The sequence below is a fragment of the Nymphalis io genome, chromosome 11 (assembly GCF_905147045.1).
Source record: "Nymphalis io chromosome 11, ilAglIoxx1.1, whole genome shotgun sequence".
NCBI lineage: Eukaryota > Metazoa > Arthropoda > Insecta > Lepidoptera > Nymphalidae > Nymphalis > Nymphalis io.
This window is the reverse complement of record NC_065898.1, coordinates 3,452,460-3,468,845: the sequence shown is the minus strand read 5'-3', so window position 1 is coordinate 3,468,845 and position 16,386 is coordinate 3,452,460. Positions and strand designations below refer to the sequence as shown.

At 31.5% G+C, this 16,386-nt stretch overlaps 1 protein-coding gene across 5 annotated transcripts in view; it reads left to right on the top strand.

Annotated features, from left to right (window-relative positions):
* Positions 1-16,386, top strand: part of LOC126771845 (6-phosphofructo-2-kinase/fructose-2,6-bisphosphatase-like) — a 26,843-nt gene extending 10,457 nt beyond the window's left edge. For 2 of the 5 annotated variants that reach the window (XM_050491981.1, XM_050491979.1), the window contains exons 3-9: positions 7,325-7,459; positions 8,289-8,449; positions 9,509-9,901; positions 11,061-11,282; positions 13,448-13,682; positions 14,189-14,316; positions 15,398-16,386. In XM_050491981.1, the coding sequence (XP_050347938.1) occupies positions 7,325-7,459; positions 8,289-8,449; positions 9,509-9,901; positions 11,061-11,282; positions 13,448-13,682; positions 14,189-14,316; positions 15,398-15,502 (1,379 nt within the window). In that variant the 3' untranslated portion in view covers positions 15,503-16,386. The other 3 variants (XM_050491984.1, XM_050491982.1, XM_050491983.1) reach the window with 3 other exon arrangements.

The window sequence follows — 16,386 nt, the reverse complement described above, 5'->3', positions numbered from 1 at the left end:
GTCTATATCGCTAGTTATAAATATTTAAATGTAATTGTTTACCTTATAGAATTTTATTAAATGCCATCGAAATAAAATAATTGTATGGAAATAGAACGATTATTTATTTAAATAATATTGTATAAAAGTATTATTTATTTTTTACTTTATGTAGGTACATATTTGAATGTTCTTGGTCCATTGCTTACACGAAATGTGATGTGACATCAATTTCATCGCGCACAAAGAAATTTGGCAACACCTTTCTTTGTCGCACTTCCAAAAAATGGAATTCCTAACCAGCTTACGTGTTCCCCTCCTCTTACAACCTGGGTTCCTTCAAACGAGGCGTGAAGAGGCCTTAGAAGAGGCGAGAGAGTGATCTTGCGGGCCGGCAAGGCGGGGCGGCTAGTGCAGAACATTCTTCCCGACTGTACTGGCCGTCGTCGCGTTTGGACTCTACTACCATTTCCATCAGGTGGAGTAGAGTCATTAACCCTACAGGAGCATATTAAAAAAACGAATTTATTCAAAACGTTGGATAGAAGAAAGTACAAATACAAAATCATCTTGATAATAGTGGACTTGTTTAGCTTTATTAATTTGTTGCCTCGTAAAACCTCGTGTCATAGCAATTGATCTTCATCATGAGATGAAATGAGTTCGTCTACAGGACAAAGTTGTGAAACGAGTACGTTGTGGTCGCTGTGACGTCAGACCACGCACAGCCACGCCCCCATCAACGAGGCCACACTCAAAGTGTAGCTTATCTTTAGACAAAGCAACTATTTATTATGTATCATATGTTAATGAACGGTGTCAAACGTCTTTTCATGGCGTCCATATCGAATGATATTTAATATTAATGATCTTGTAACATAAGTAATGATACGTGGTGAAGTTACAGTATACAGCCACCTATTGATATATAAAGACTTAAAATAATCTTTAAATAACATTTCAAATAAAACAACTTTGGTTGCGATGACAGTAATTTCAGGGTCGAATTTTCATACAACTATTCTAGATGTATCGTTTGACTTAAAATTATCAGACGCAAAAATTTTAAATTTCTGTCGCGTATTTTGAGTTACACCTACATATATTTTTTTAATAATGAATCTTATAATTTATTTTTATAATAATAATCTCTATTATAATATAATGTAGAAGTGATGAAATTCTAATAAAACCGTAATTATGTTCGAATCGTATCAAGTAAACATTTAGCGATTCCAAATCCAAATATAGCTTTGATAAAAACTTGTTTGTTTGCCTTTATCACGCCCCGTAATTTATCAGTGGGTGTGTTGCTACGTTCAACATCTTTAAATACATACGTAGGCAAATAAACCTATTGTTTTGAAACTTTTAAAGTTTTAATTGCGATAATTTATATACGTTTGCAATTTGTACTTTTGTCATATCAACGTCATTCGTCGTATATTAAAATCCTGCCCTTAATATGTTTTCGTACTGAACCATGGTCTTATTAATCAATTAAGTAGTAATGTAGCTATCAAATTAAATGGAAAAAATTACATGACTTTCTTTTATCAATATAAAATATACACAAGTGTATATAGACGTAAAGGATTTTATCTTTCGGTGCTGGCTGCTTGAATATATGTAGAAAATTGTGAGGGATATGCCCTAAAAAGAAAATTGATTAAGGATAAAGTGCTGGCGACAAGTTCGCCGACCGTTCCTATGAAATAATCGGTTGACTTAAAACCATATTCGTGATCCTTGCGACTTTCTCTTGTGCGATTGCTATAAGATATTTTCGATCTTATAGTAATTAGTATATTATAATAATTAGTATTTTCCATTACGATCGACATTTCAGACCTAAACTTGCGTAATTACTTTATATACAAAAAATATTTTTTTCTGAATTTGTTTTTAAATCTATCACACTTCATAACTAAGTAAATAAAATAATAATTATTAACTTTTAAAGGGCTTAGTTTCCAAATATGATTCAAGTGCGTATCGCTCTTGAGAATGATCAACACAGTAAAGGTACAGTTACGACATACAAAATGATAGAAACCCATTACTGCGGCCGTTGGCTTATGTCCAAAACAGTGTCGATGTTCTGACATCATAGTTTTAATGTAGATTAATAAAATTCAAACTCGGTTTTTTTTAGGAAAAAATGTGTTTATATATTGCATTTTAAAGCTTTTACATTATTTTATTTCGATTATATAGAATACAAGTACATATTTATTAATATATTCTAGAACTAAAACTAGAATACAAAAAGTACGCATTACAAATATATAGAAATAAAACGGGGTCTAAAAGACTGTCCTGTGGCATTGTAATCCAAGACGCTGGCACTATTGCCTTTGCACCTTTTATATTTGAAAACTGTGTCGAAATTATAATTCTTTGTACTAGTAACTTAACATCAAAATAAAGATCATTTCCTTGTATATGTTTGGATCGCACACAGTCTTCGTGGAACACATATATTAATAGACTTTAAACTCTCACTGGGAGCTACCCCAATTTCATATTACATCGTAATGTGTTTATTATGTTTAGACTTTCTAGATTCACTTATCAACGTCTAAGCTAGCCAGGTCAGTAATGAGTAATTAGATGTTATGACCCGTCGATTGCACGTGCATCGTGCACGGTGTGCAAACGTGAACTTTGACGTCATTCATTCACCCCAATGCTTGTAAAACGATGTCAAACCACATAACCTTTAATTACATAAATAGGCAGACGTCTTTGATAAATCGCATATTTTCTAGTCATTTCATAACGAATGACTGTCATAATACATGCATGAAAATGCTCTTTCCAGTAATAATTAATATTCCGAAAACATTAAACAATATTCGATTGGTTCGTTTCGAAAAACGTGATCAATGTTATCAAATTTTGTCTTAAAAGTTGTCCGACTACTAATATAAATGTTGTATCAACTTATGTCTCCGTTCTCAATTAAGCCAAGTACAACAATGGTTAAATAAATAAATATTTGTGATCAATATAAATGTTTGAAATTTGGCGAGTTGGGTAAATATTAAAATCAATAGACACGAAAGACCTTAAAGTAATTGCAAATACTTTGTATTATATTTTAAAAAGTTATTTATAGAACGTTTAAGTTTGTGAATAAAGTTATGCCCATTTACAATGTTTCGTCATAGTTTTATTGCAATATTCACATTTAAGGGAAATTATTTTTGGATACATTTTAACAATTTGTCATTTTTTTAATGATGATAAATGAAAGTAAATATATTTCGTTTCTTCTGAACTGTGCACACTGAGATCACCTTGCTATTAATAGCAAGAAGACGTCGCTTAACGATCCAATAATAGGTTTTGCAAATATTCTTACACAGGTTTTGTCAGTTGGAAACGACTTGTGCTATGGTCACATTTGTGTAAATATTACTTTACACAAATGTGTACACATTTTTTTGCAGGTCAATAAAGTGGCTCTACCACCTAACTAGGTATGCCGTCACAGTAACAGCTTATATAATAAAATTAAAAAAAAAATTAATACTTAGTATCGTTGCCAGTGAGCCAGTATAACTACAGGCACAAGGGTCATAACATCTTCGTAAACAAGGTTGGTGGCATTGGTGATGTAAGGAATGGTTAATATTTCTTACATAGACAATGTATATGGGCGGTGGTGACCACTTAACATCAGGTGGCCAATTAGCCGTCCGTCTACCTATAACATAAAAAAGTCGTCAGAATTTCAACAAAGACAAATATTTAAACCCTGAAGTATTCTAAAAAAAAACTGAAATAATAAGATCGACTCGTTCAAACAAACGGATGAGTCGGAGACTTATCGTTAGTCTAGAGAATAAATGACATATTATCTATACTGGATATTGACAGATTAATTACAATGTTTTAACTAGTCTGCTTCTATTTTAGGATTGACAATAAATAAAATATATTACGTAATCGAATGATGTATTAAATAATAAATAAAACTTAACTCGTATTAGTCTAGTGGCGGTTTAACTGCTCTCGAATAGATCGTATGTTTCCTTGAACGAGTGTACAAAGTCCAACAGATGTTGGCACGCGAACGTTCACCGGGCTTGGGGCCACCGCTTGTTGTATTTCTTTAGATACATACATATAACTTGCACTTCTAATATTGTATGCAAAAAAGTTTTAGTAAAAAATGTAACGGCTGTTTGAAATTACTTGTCAAGATTTTTTTGAAGTCTTTTAAATATGTTGTTCCGTTATATTATATATTCCTATCGGCATTTTCTTTAAGAATATGTACATATTTCACAATAATAACATATTTCATAGTTATATCAGGTTATATCTTTAGATAAATTGAACAAATAAAAGATAACATAATTATAATTTAAGTTATATGGTAAAAATATAATTATTTATTATTTAAAAAATTTTCTTCTATAGAAGTTATAATAATAAGTACCGTTTGTTTAATTAAACTCCTCGTATAACACATAATGGTAACACAGAAACTACCTCTTTATAGATAAATATAATGCTAAGTTAATATATTTTAAATTGTTAATCTTTGATAATAACACTTTGTTTATGATAGTTTAACTTATCTGTGACTTGAGTTGTAATGACTTTTTTTTGTACACAATTTTCGATAGGACTCACGTAGTATGTTACTATGCCAGAAATCTTCACGCAATTATCAACAACTGTAAAACGTTATCAAATCAAATCGGCTAAATAGTATAAATGTATAAGCCTTAAATAAAAGTTATGTAGAGTTGAAGGGCAAGATACATTTAAAGATCATTGATAGGTCATAACTTAATATTCACTTAGTTATAATATTAAGATTAGTTTTTATTACTTATGATATTTAATTTTCAAAAAAAACTAGATATTTATTGCACTTATTTTGAGTTTACAAAATCTTTAATATAATAATTATGCATGGAAAAACATATTTTTATATAATGGCTTCATATGGAAAGTTAAATTATTATCCAGGTAAGTGCATGTTACAAATAGATAAATACATATATAAATTATGAAATGTGTGCACCTTTTTGCAACGGTTTTTGCAAGTGACGCATTCTTGCGTGTATTTATTATTTATCATATCCGTAACTTGTTTACTGTTCTGTTAATATTCTATCATTTGTTTAAGGCACGTGTTGAAGGGATAAACAAAACGTGCTTAAACTATCATTAAATTGATTACAATTTGAACAATTAAATAATAATATAAAATATTTATATGAATTACATTTTCTTAGTCTTTACTTATTTTTTTTGTTAATACTATTAACTAAAAAAGGTGAGAGCTTAATCTTTTATAATGCTTACCTACGTTATATAAAGAACTGCCAAATTGTATTATTACCATAAGTAAAAACGATTATATAATAGGTACTCTATTATACAAGTACAGATACTGCATCCCTTACAAATATTTGGACATCGCTAATTCGGACTATTCGGCTGTCTATATTTTTTGTATAAGTAACTAAAATAAATGATAAAAATATTGCATATTCATATTTATTAACACATAATACATTTTAACACTGAATAAAACGATGGATCTAGAAACAAAAAAATTGGCACAAGAGTTCCTAATATAACGTAGGTGAGTTATAAAAGAGATTCTACTCTCCATTATATACGAGCATTCAATAGAGCATAAAACTATTTTTGTGGAAGATTTTAACTTATTAAGTTAGGTAGAATTATAAAATTTCTATTCATAAATAAAGTCAGTTGTATGGACTTTTTTGAAACTAACCTCCTAACTGCTTCGGGTTTGTTTCTGAAAATTTAAAGACTTCCTTAAATAAATTCTATATCTCTTAAGTAAGGTGATTCGAGCGATTGAAGTCATCGATATTTTATTATCATTATTCGCAGAAAAGGAGAATTATCAATAATATAACCCGATATAAACAATGCAAACGTTAGATTAATTCGACATCGACTATCGTGCATTTAAATACAATTTAAGAATTACTCGTATCATACCCACAAATATCCGTTGATAGCGACTAGCGAGGCGTGTTTGATTCGAGTGACGTAACAGTTTGTTTTGCTTTTAAAAACCAACATACGAGAAGGCGCGCCGGCAAGAAGCATTTTTATTGGTGGACATAAAATAACACTTGTTTTCTCTTTGCGACTCGCTAGAACACATTAAGGTCGACTCGACCGGAGCAACATATTACGTACGTAGGACGAATTTCAATCAATGTTAAGTAATATATAATAGTTTAAATTTTATATTTACTAATCTACCATCGTACCGATGATTCCACAAGTAAGATAATCGTATGGTGTGTTTAAGCCCGTGGGTGGGTACCATCTACATCAACTCACTTATAATGGTGAGTGAGTCGGTCTTAATACAATCTCAAGAGATTTAATATCTTAGATGCTATGGATGACGTCGTAATGACGTGAGAAAAAGTTTGTTTATTTTATATTGCTAGTATCTATGGACGAAGGTGACCCCTTATCATCAAGGGGGGCGTTAGATTGACCTTATGAATGGATAAACTCTGTCTTTTTAAATAAATTAAATTCCACAAAATGATCGTTGTAATAATATTTTTACTCATAGAAAACTTTAGTTTATTTTTATAAGTAATCCACGTGGCTCTAATTTTTACTAAGACTAATAGTTATAATGTGGTTATATCAGTCGCAACAAAGTCACAGTCTAATCAGAATTCTAGAAAGTCATGATAAACTTCGTTAAATTCACTTCTCAAAACTTCGCAAAATTAAGCCAATCAGTTAATAGGAACTCTTTACTCAACATTTCACGTCCAGTGGACGTGATAGTTACTATATTTAATACTCATTGGTGGAATATTTTATTATTACGCGGATCTTGAAATAACCAATGAAATGCGTTCTCTCATTCTGACCCCTCGGATATCATGATAAGGTCAAGATATGAGGTAATAATAAAAATATTTGCGATACATGTCAGTAATCAGACTTCCTTATAAATAGTTTCACTTGAATCTTATTTCATTATTATATTATGACGAGTAATTTGTGAACGGTCATCAAGCAACTCGGAAATAACAACTGTAATATATTACAAAGTATTTAACATAACTTTTAAGAAAGTGCAATGATTTATATCGTGAAATCTAAACCTAGTGAGTTTTCATTTTCCATTTACAACAATGTTTAGACACTGTATAGGTAGATATTTCAATTTACAACAGTGCTTAGTAAACGAATAAATTAGATACTTAATTCTACCAATAATTAAACAGTATTTTTACTAATTTTAACCCGCGTGCATAGTATAGTGTTTTTTGTATTTATCATTAATTTTCCAATTATATTGTCGCAGTGTCGATGCGTAGACGTCGCATCAGTCAATTCGCACCGCTGCTGATCGCACTGGTGGGCCTGCCTGCGCGTGGCAAGAGCCAACTGGCGCATCGCCTGTCCAGGCATCTCAACTGGAACGGGGAGAGCACTAAAGGTACACACGAGCATCAAACTTATTATAATTTCCTTTAATTGTACGAAAGCTGTCGAGCTAATGGGTTCTTATCATCTGGTGTTAAGTGGAACCTCCTTCAAACTGAAACCTCAAGAAATATATAACACTCGTTACGGTCAATGCATCGCCAAATATGGGTTTTGAAATTTTTTACCTCACGTGCCTTTAATTACACTCACCCACTTAAAACCTGAACACGGCAATACTAAGAATTATTTTTTGGTGGTAAAATAGTTTATTGAGTAAGTGGTATCAGACCGAACCGCACACTGCTCTACCGCTAGTAGAAATTGACGTAAACGGAGAATAAAAATTAATAATATAATTACAACAATTATAATTAACTTCAGTAATTTATGATTTTTTATTACAAAAATAACGTAGAATATTATTTAGGACAAAAGATTATAAAGAGCATTTAACTCCTTACAAGTTGTTATGTAAACTAAGTTAACAGATATGGAAATACAGACTTAATAAAATTTATTACCACGCCTTGACCTGCTTGAAAACGTCTGGTAATCTTGACTTGTCTCAGAGCTAGGCTGATAGGCTGTCCTAGATATTACGAATAGGTAACCGAGAAAAAAGTAAATATACGTACCTTACACTTACATACATACCTATATCGTTTGTGCCCTTTCTCATTTTTCCAATATATAAATTAGAAATGGTTTAATGACAAGCCCTTAAAACCTGGACGTTTATTATAAATGATTGATACGTAATCTTCTTTTTATTTTCTATTCTGCTTAATATTATTATTTCCTTTTATATTATATTTTTTATAATTTGTCTATTGTTTTAGTTTTTGACTGCAGCGAGTATCGCCGTCGCCACATGGCTCTATACGGCAGCCATGACATCTTTCGCGCTGACAATCAGCATGGCTCTGCGATTCGCCGCCAGAGCGCACGCGAGGCCGTGCAAGATGCTGTGCTGTGGCTCAAGGATGGGAACAGTGTTGCTGTAAGTATTATTAGAGCTGAAAATAAAATTACAGGACTCACAACGTTTCTTGTGTTAGACATTGATGTAAGAATTCTCAAAAATTAAAAATAACATTCGATCTGGTACAACTGCATATAGTTGTAAGCACTAAGCAAATAGATTAATTGAAATTACATTCAATTCTTTGAATCGATATATAAAGTAAAAGTTGCGTATTGTGTTTAAGGCTAAATGCCTTTTCAAACTTATTAAGCTTAACATGTAGATATAATATTTATTAAAACATTAGTTTTTTACATATAAATATACTATATAATTTTTGATATTTTTACCAAAATGCGTACTATTTTTGATTACTCAGTACAGTAAAATCACTATTATTATAATATGTATGTATATGTTAGGATTTACATTACACTTTATAAACTACACACGAGTATTTTCTATAGGCTCACATCCTCTCTAGAATATTCCACTAACAATTAAGAGGGTCGATTTAATGTTTTGTAAATATTTATGAACTTTATAAACATCATTTTATTCTTGCAATAATTACGCAGCCACCGAGTCGAGACTTATAAATTAGACCAGAATAGTTGTATAATGTTCTATTTTCAGTTCCAGTAATACTCATGTAAATAATCACTGTTTATTAGGCAAGGCCAAGTGTATAACTATAAACGCGTTTATTGGAATAGAAGATGCGCATTATTTTTTTTTATTTGCTTGTATTATGGAATGTTGGTAAGAAGTAATATGTTGTAATTAATGATTATCAGATTCGTTAAAACAGCACTTTAGCTTGCATAAAGGTTTCCGCTATAGGACTATCTTATACGTGACGCACGAGCACCGGTCAATTATTTTTTTCGAAAGTTATAGTGGTATTGTATCTCATACTGGTATTAGACGGTATCTTCATAATCCGAAAAAAAAAACAATAATTTTTTCGTCTTTTTATACACATTATAGCTCTAGAAAATATTTTAGATTTGCAATTTCTGTTAAGATATCGATAAGCCTTCTATGTCCATTAAGATGTCGACACTTTCTGAAAAATCAAATATTTTGTTCTAGATTTTTGATGGCACAAACATAACAAGAGAGCAACGTCGCGAACTAAATGATTACTGTATCTCTGATATGGGCTTCAGGATATTGTTCATTGAATGCGTTTGCGAAGACCAAGAATTACTTGAAAGGAACATAATTGAGATCCTCCACTACTCCGCTGACTACAAGACAATGAGTGAGGAGGAAGCTATAGATGACTTGAGGAAGAAACTGGAACACTACATGCGTCAATATGAACCGATCGATGCAAATTTGGAGAGCAATATAAATTTCGTACGTGTCGAAAACATGGGCGAAACGGTGACGGCCCATAAAGTTTCAGGCCAGAAGGAATCGGGGATTCTCGGTTATTTGTCAGGAATGAGAGCCTTGCCACAGACTTTATACTTCACTCGGGTAAGTTAAATCAATATGATGTGATATTTATTTGTAAAATAATTATTTTCACTTAGGAAATGCTCAGTGGAAACGAGTATCTTAACGGAGGATTGTGGTTTCAAAATATTACTACTGTTAATAATTTTTGTGCTTGGAAATGCACTAAAACATCATAAAATCGGTTTTGGTCGAATAAAATTCAATCACACGCACATCCTACCTGCATTGGATCAGTGTGATTGGATAAGCTGTTTTTTATGTCTAAACGAAGGGACTATTTTGTCCATCAGTAGGACATTAACGGGCAGTTGTAGATATTTACGGGCTAATGCTAATGACTTAAATAAATAAATATGTATTCATATAGATAAAAAATAGACATACCTAACCTACAAACTATAACTGCGTAATGTGGTGGCAAGCAGTATTCCATAATTTACGTAACCATTTGATAAGCTTCCGTATAAATCCGCTTGGAAAATCTAACGTCTTATATCATTCCGTAAACAACTTATTTGTGTAATTCTGTTCGACCTAAGTAAACATGACTTGGAAATCGAGCATGTCATGTAAATATTATTCATATACGAGTGTTATCAAATTCAACTAAAAGATATTAAATTGTTTTTATTATTATTTCGAAACTAATATAATACGATCGATTTATTTTTTTAATATATTATTTGGGATTATTGAACTATAATCGATAATGTTTGTTAAAGTCAATGAGGCATTACACAGTGATATTTGTAATATCTTATACAAATAAATGTAGTATGTTAATTTTATCATTTGAATACAATCAGCGGTAATTTTTTTAATGCAAATACTTAGTACACGTGTCAACAGTGAATTTTTTTTATATAATAAGTTCATTATATCATTATATCAAGTTTTTTATATAACATTACATATAAAATCGTTGCAAATTATTAAAAAAATTAATCCCATTGCGAAAACGAAGATGTTTATAATAATAAAAAAAACGATAACATAGGACATAATCTACTGTTATGCTGTTGAGTCTTTGACGAATGTTCATTGTACATAAATTGTTATGACGACACTTTTTGTTATATACCTTGTATTTAAATATTTACAGCTATTCATATACATTATTAAGATGCTATAGGTAATTTATTATAATAAAAGTCGTGTTTTGATCGTTTCCCACCAGCACGGGGAGAGCGAATACAACGTGCTCGGTCGTATCGGAGGCGACGCGGCGCTGTCCCCGCGGGGCCAGAGCTACGCGCATGCGCTCGCGGAACACCTCAACGGACTCTCGGTCATAGAACCTCTCAATGTGTGGACATCAGAACTTTGTCGCACGAAGCAAACTGCTGCTGAAATTATGGCGCCCAAAAGATCCATCCGAGCTCTCAATGAACTCGATGCTGTAAGTTTGGATTTTTAATATATCATCTTACATAAACGCACATAATACTATTCAGCGACAAATATAACAAATATACGTGATTGTATATACTAATTTAGTAGAAATTAATAATAATAATTTAAATCTAAAAGTAACCTTAATTGACATTTGTATTCTATAAGTTTTAGCAAAGAAAATAATCTTTTGATAATTGTTATTTGTTATTGATCAGATTTTGTTTAAATATAAGAATACAAACATCTATTTCCTGGAAATAGTTATGAGTAGTGGCTTAATATAATTACAATGATTATACATTTATAAACATATATAGTAAAATTAAGAAAGCACGTCACACATATAGTACTTTCGAAAGACACGTCGTAGTAGGCAGAGGTGAGAAACGCTCAGTATGACGTCACGAAACAAACTTTTAAAAGTACCTACATTGCATTTGTATATTTCAAGCTTTCGCCCATGTATATTAATTATATGTAATATTATATAATCGGTTTTATTTATTGTATGTATTTTTTCTTGAGTACTTGAGATTTTTTTTTTAATTTTACTTTTTTAATTATACAGATCTTATAACAAAAGAATCGTGTAAGTAGCCTTCGCAAAGTTGGTCTTTGTTTAATGTCACACGTCTTGTTATTGTTTTTGTAAAACATTGTGATGTCAGCGTATTTATCGATTTGTGTATCGATATTTCTGAAAGATAAACGATAAGTGTGAATAATAATAACAATTCGTCCAATAACATATTATTATTGAAACGTAAAAATAATTTTAGTTCAATGGTGCCGATTCTCTTATACTTGTAAAAATTAAACATACAGGACAGGAATAAAAAAGTCACTACAATAACGTTGTCTGGTTGGTCCGGTGGTTAGTTTAAGAGGCCCCAGACTCTGAAGCTTGTTTTAAGCCTCGATTTGGGTCAATAAAAATATTTTTGGGTTTTTCTATTGATCAATCTCAGTAGCTGCCTAGAGTAAATTAGATGGTAGTGCTTACACTCCCGTGTCTCGGAAAGCACGCATAGCCTGTGTATTCTTGAGCACTATTTACGGTTAGATTTTATGGCAAAGGGCACTTCTGTTTGCGCTATAAAATGTCTACCTTGATAATGACCTATTCGAAATTGGTCATGAGGTTAATAGTTGTATATTGTAAAGCTATAAACATTAGGTAGCACTGCTAAAACTTCATATGAGACCGTTAGTTTACTGAACATATTATATACATGTTGATTGTAAGCGAAGCTAAAATTAAAATCGAATGTCTCAATGACCTAAATAAACATTTTATGTAGTGACAACACTAAACGAAAACGAATACAGCAAACGTTAACGAAATGACGAAAAAAAAAACAATATTTCGTTAGTGGCGTTCTTTTTTATCCAAGTTTTGATCTCTCTGACATTGAATTGAATATAAAAATAGTTGAATAGAGTAATTTAATTTGGCGGTTCATTCACATGTCATTCGTTCCATAAATTATTTAGCCAATTGGCTCGATTACAAGAAATACAAACATTATAATATATTGTTCAATAAAACTATACGTAGTTTTCAACCTTCGTGGAAATGTACTCGCTGAAGAACTCCAACGATTTATTAGCGGCACTTGTTACGATTACTAGAATTTCAATCGTAAGCTCAATGTTGTTAGTTAAAAGGTGTTTCTTGAAAATTTCTAACTCTCATAGTTGTTTCTGTAATCTCAACAAAATATTTATTAAATAATTTCAAAAATTTCTAAAAAAAGTCGTTTCTTATGAATTTCATAATAGTTCTTAAAGCCACACACACGTACGATTTCAAAAATCAGTATGCAGTATTTACTAAACAGCGTCAACAGAGCAAAGGTTCACGGGATGCCTAGAAATAGATTATTAAAACTCGGCTCACTCATATAAATTCTGCATCTATAATTAAATAGATAAAAATTTATCTAACCTACCGATTCGAATCTAAGCGACATTGATTATCTAATATTGAAAACACTAAAAATAAAACTACTGCGTGGCAGAAACTCAATCGTAGTAATATATATATATTGTTATTTGATTTAATATACAGATTGAATATTCCATCGGATCCAATTGGATTTTCCTGTATTCGACGTCATCAACGAATTCTTGAACAATTTAATGATTAACTAAATTTATCTTCATCAGGGTATATGCGACGGGTTAACCTACGAGGAAATGCAAGAGCGTTTCCCGCAGGAGTTCGCATGGCGTGACCAGGACAAGTTGCGTTACCGGTACCCGTGGGGCGAGTCCTACATTGACATCATGACTAGACTGCGTCCGGTTCTGTCAGCTTTGGAAGATGAACACAACGTGGTGGTCGTGGGACACCAGGCTGTGCTTCGTTGCATGCTTGGATACTTTCTTGACGCTAAGCTTGGTAAGTGGACTATTACTTGAACCATAAATAATTAAAAATACGCACACTATACATACTACAATAATAGGTATATGCCTAAAGATGTTGTTTAATAATGTAAACAACACGATAGTTTCCAGTATAAATATATTCGTTTAAGAGTATAATTTCAAGGTATAATAAGGCATAAAAGTAGCTAAAGGCCTTGAAAAGTAAAAAATAGTAACGAGTAAAAATAGTACAAGTGGGACTTCGGAAACTGTTACAGATCATCCATCTTAAAGATAAGGTAAAAATAATCCTGCAAAAACGCTTATCTTGCATCGAAAGCGCCGAAGATAGATTATTGTTTATTTTAAGCGACTGTATAACATCAACATTCATTGTGATATTAAAATAATGATATACTTATATATTTTTATATGAGTTTTTTTCATGTTGTTGTTTTCTTACAACATTTACTCGAGTAAGAGAGACCTTTGCCAACGTGGGACGTAATTTTTCATATTATATATATTTTTTCACAGATGAGCTACCCTACATGAATGTACCTCTTCACACTATCGTAAAGCTAACGTCATATGGATACAAGTACAAAGTTGAGATGATAAAGCTGCCCATAGACTGCGTGGATACACATCGTAAACAGCCCAAGGTAATTATTTCATATACTTTGAAGACTATTGTGTATACGGATTTTTAATATGTACTAATATATGTTGTATTTACATAAAGCAATAGTCTTATGTAATTATTATACAAACCGATCGAAAATCGAAGGTTAAATTATTATTTTTATCTTATTTTATTTATGGTTGAGCACCATAGACAACATTTTAAAAAAAAGTTGTTTTTATTTATAATGTTTGTTGAAGCTATGATAGAGCACTAGCACGTTGCTTTGCGTTTAACGTTTGCAAAACATGAATGATAAGATTCTGACCTACGCCATTACAAATACCTATTAATTATAAGCTTACTAAGACAACATTTATATTATCTGTTATCTTGTTCTTAAATTGAGCACAACTCAAAGCATGACAACCATATATAAATTATATATAATCTATTATTTTAGCTAATTTTACATTCAGCGCACTGATAAAATATATATCGATGGCATTTAAAATTATCCATATATAAATTATTAACGAATTAAACAAGATAAGAAACACATCATACAGATAACTTATCATATGGTTAAACCTTGTGTCTGTACAAGGTGATAAAAAAGTGTTGTCTATGTTTTTGTAACAACATATAACGCATTAAATAGTACTTTATATTAAGTACATGACAAATGACTATTAGTACTATGATAATATTTTTATATATCTTTGATTAGATTAAATTGACAATTGTAATTGAGTATGACAACATTTTAGTTTTTCTATAGTTTTACCTACACGGACGCTGAAATGGGCCACCTGATGGTAAGTGGTCACCACCGCACATAGACAATGGCAACGTAAGAAATAATAGCCATTCCATAAATTGCCAATGCACCACCAACCTTAGTAATTATGAATTAATGTCCCTTGTTCCTGTAGTTACACTCTCTCACTCAATTATCCTTCCAACCAGAACACAACAATATTTATGTATTGCTCTTTGGCGGTTCTGATGAGTGATTGGTACCCACCTAGACGAGGTTGCACAAAGCCTTACTATTAAATTTTTTAAATTAACATAATAAAACCTTCAAAAAGCAATACAGTGTAATCTTAATTTTCCAGAACTGCTCAATCAACCGCAGCACAGCAGACGCACTCGTCACTGTACCATCACATTACGATACACTGCCGTCAAACCTCTGGCAAAGTTCAGAAGCACAACTTTAGACCCCGGCCGGGCTGCGGTCCGCTAAACTACCAAATCAGCATTAATACTGGGTTCCCAATCCTCAGTGTGAAAAGGCCCGAGGCCATATTCGCAGTTGTGACAGACCGCGAATGAAGATGTTCAGAAGTCGTCTAGCGATCATCAAACTATCTGTGTCTCGTTTCCTCGCCGTATGCGAGAGAGTGACGGATATATAACGAACGTTATTTTAAACGGTTGCAAGACTGAAGGATATCATCCGAAACGTCAATGTAGTTTAAATCGATTTGTGTTCTTATTTTAATGTTTAGTTTTCCTAATTATAATAAAAATATGTATCTTCACTTAATTGTATCGATTGTAAGAATATATTTTACTTTAAGTTACAGTTATGTTAGTGGAGTAAAATAATTTTACCGACGAATATCAAATGACAAACAATTTAATGTTTTACTTTTATTGTAATAAATAGGTATTTCGTTATTATATATTATGTCAATTGTATGATATAAAGTGTGCTAATGTAATAGGGAATTAATTAAAAAGTTTTTACATCGTAGCTTTTAAAGTTCTCGAACTATAGATATTATTTGTACGTGTCTACTGAGGTCATACAATTTATTGGACCCGAGCCAGTGCATGCCCTGGTCACGAGCTGATTTTATATTTTACATTGCATATAGGCTTTAGAAAATGTCACTTCAATTGAGTGTATATGTAATCCATAAATACAACTGTTTTGTATTAATTTTAATATACATATTATAAATTGTAATCAAATGTTTATTGTTTGTCATGACATATGAATTTTGAAACTATTTCTGTATTATACAGATTATATCATCATTATAATTAGAGTAAGCTTATATTTAAGATAATTATAAACAAAGAGATTTGATTACGA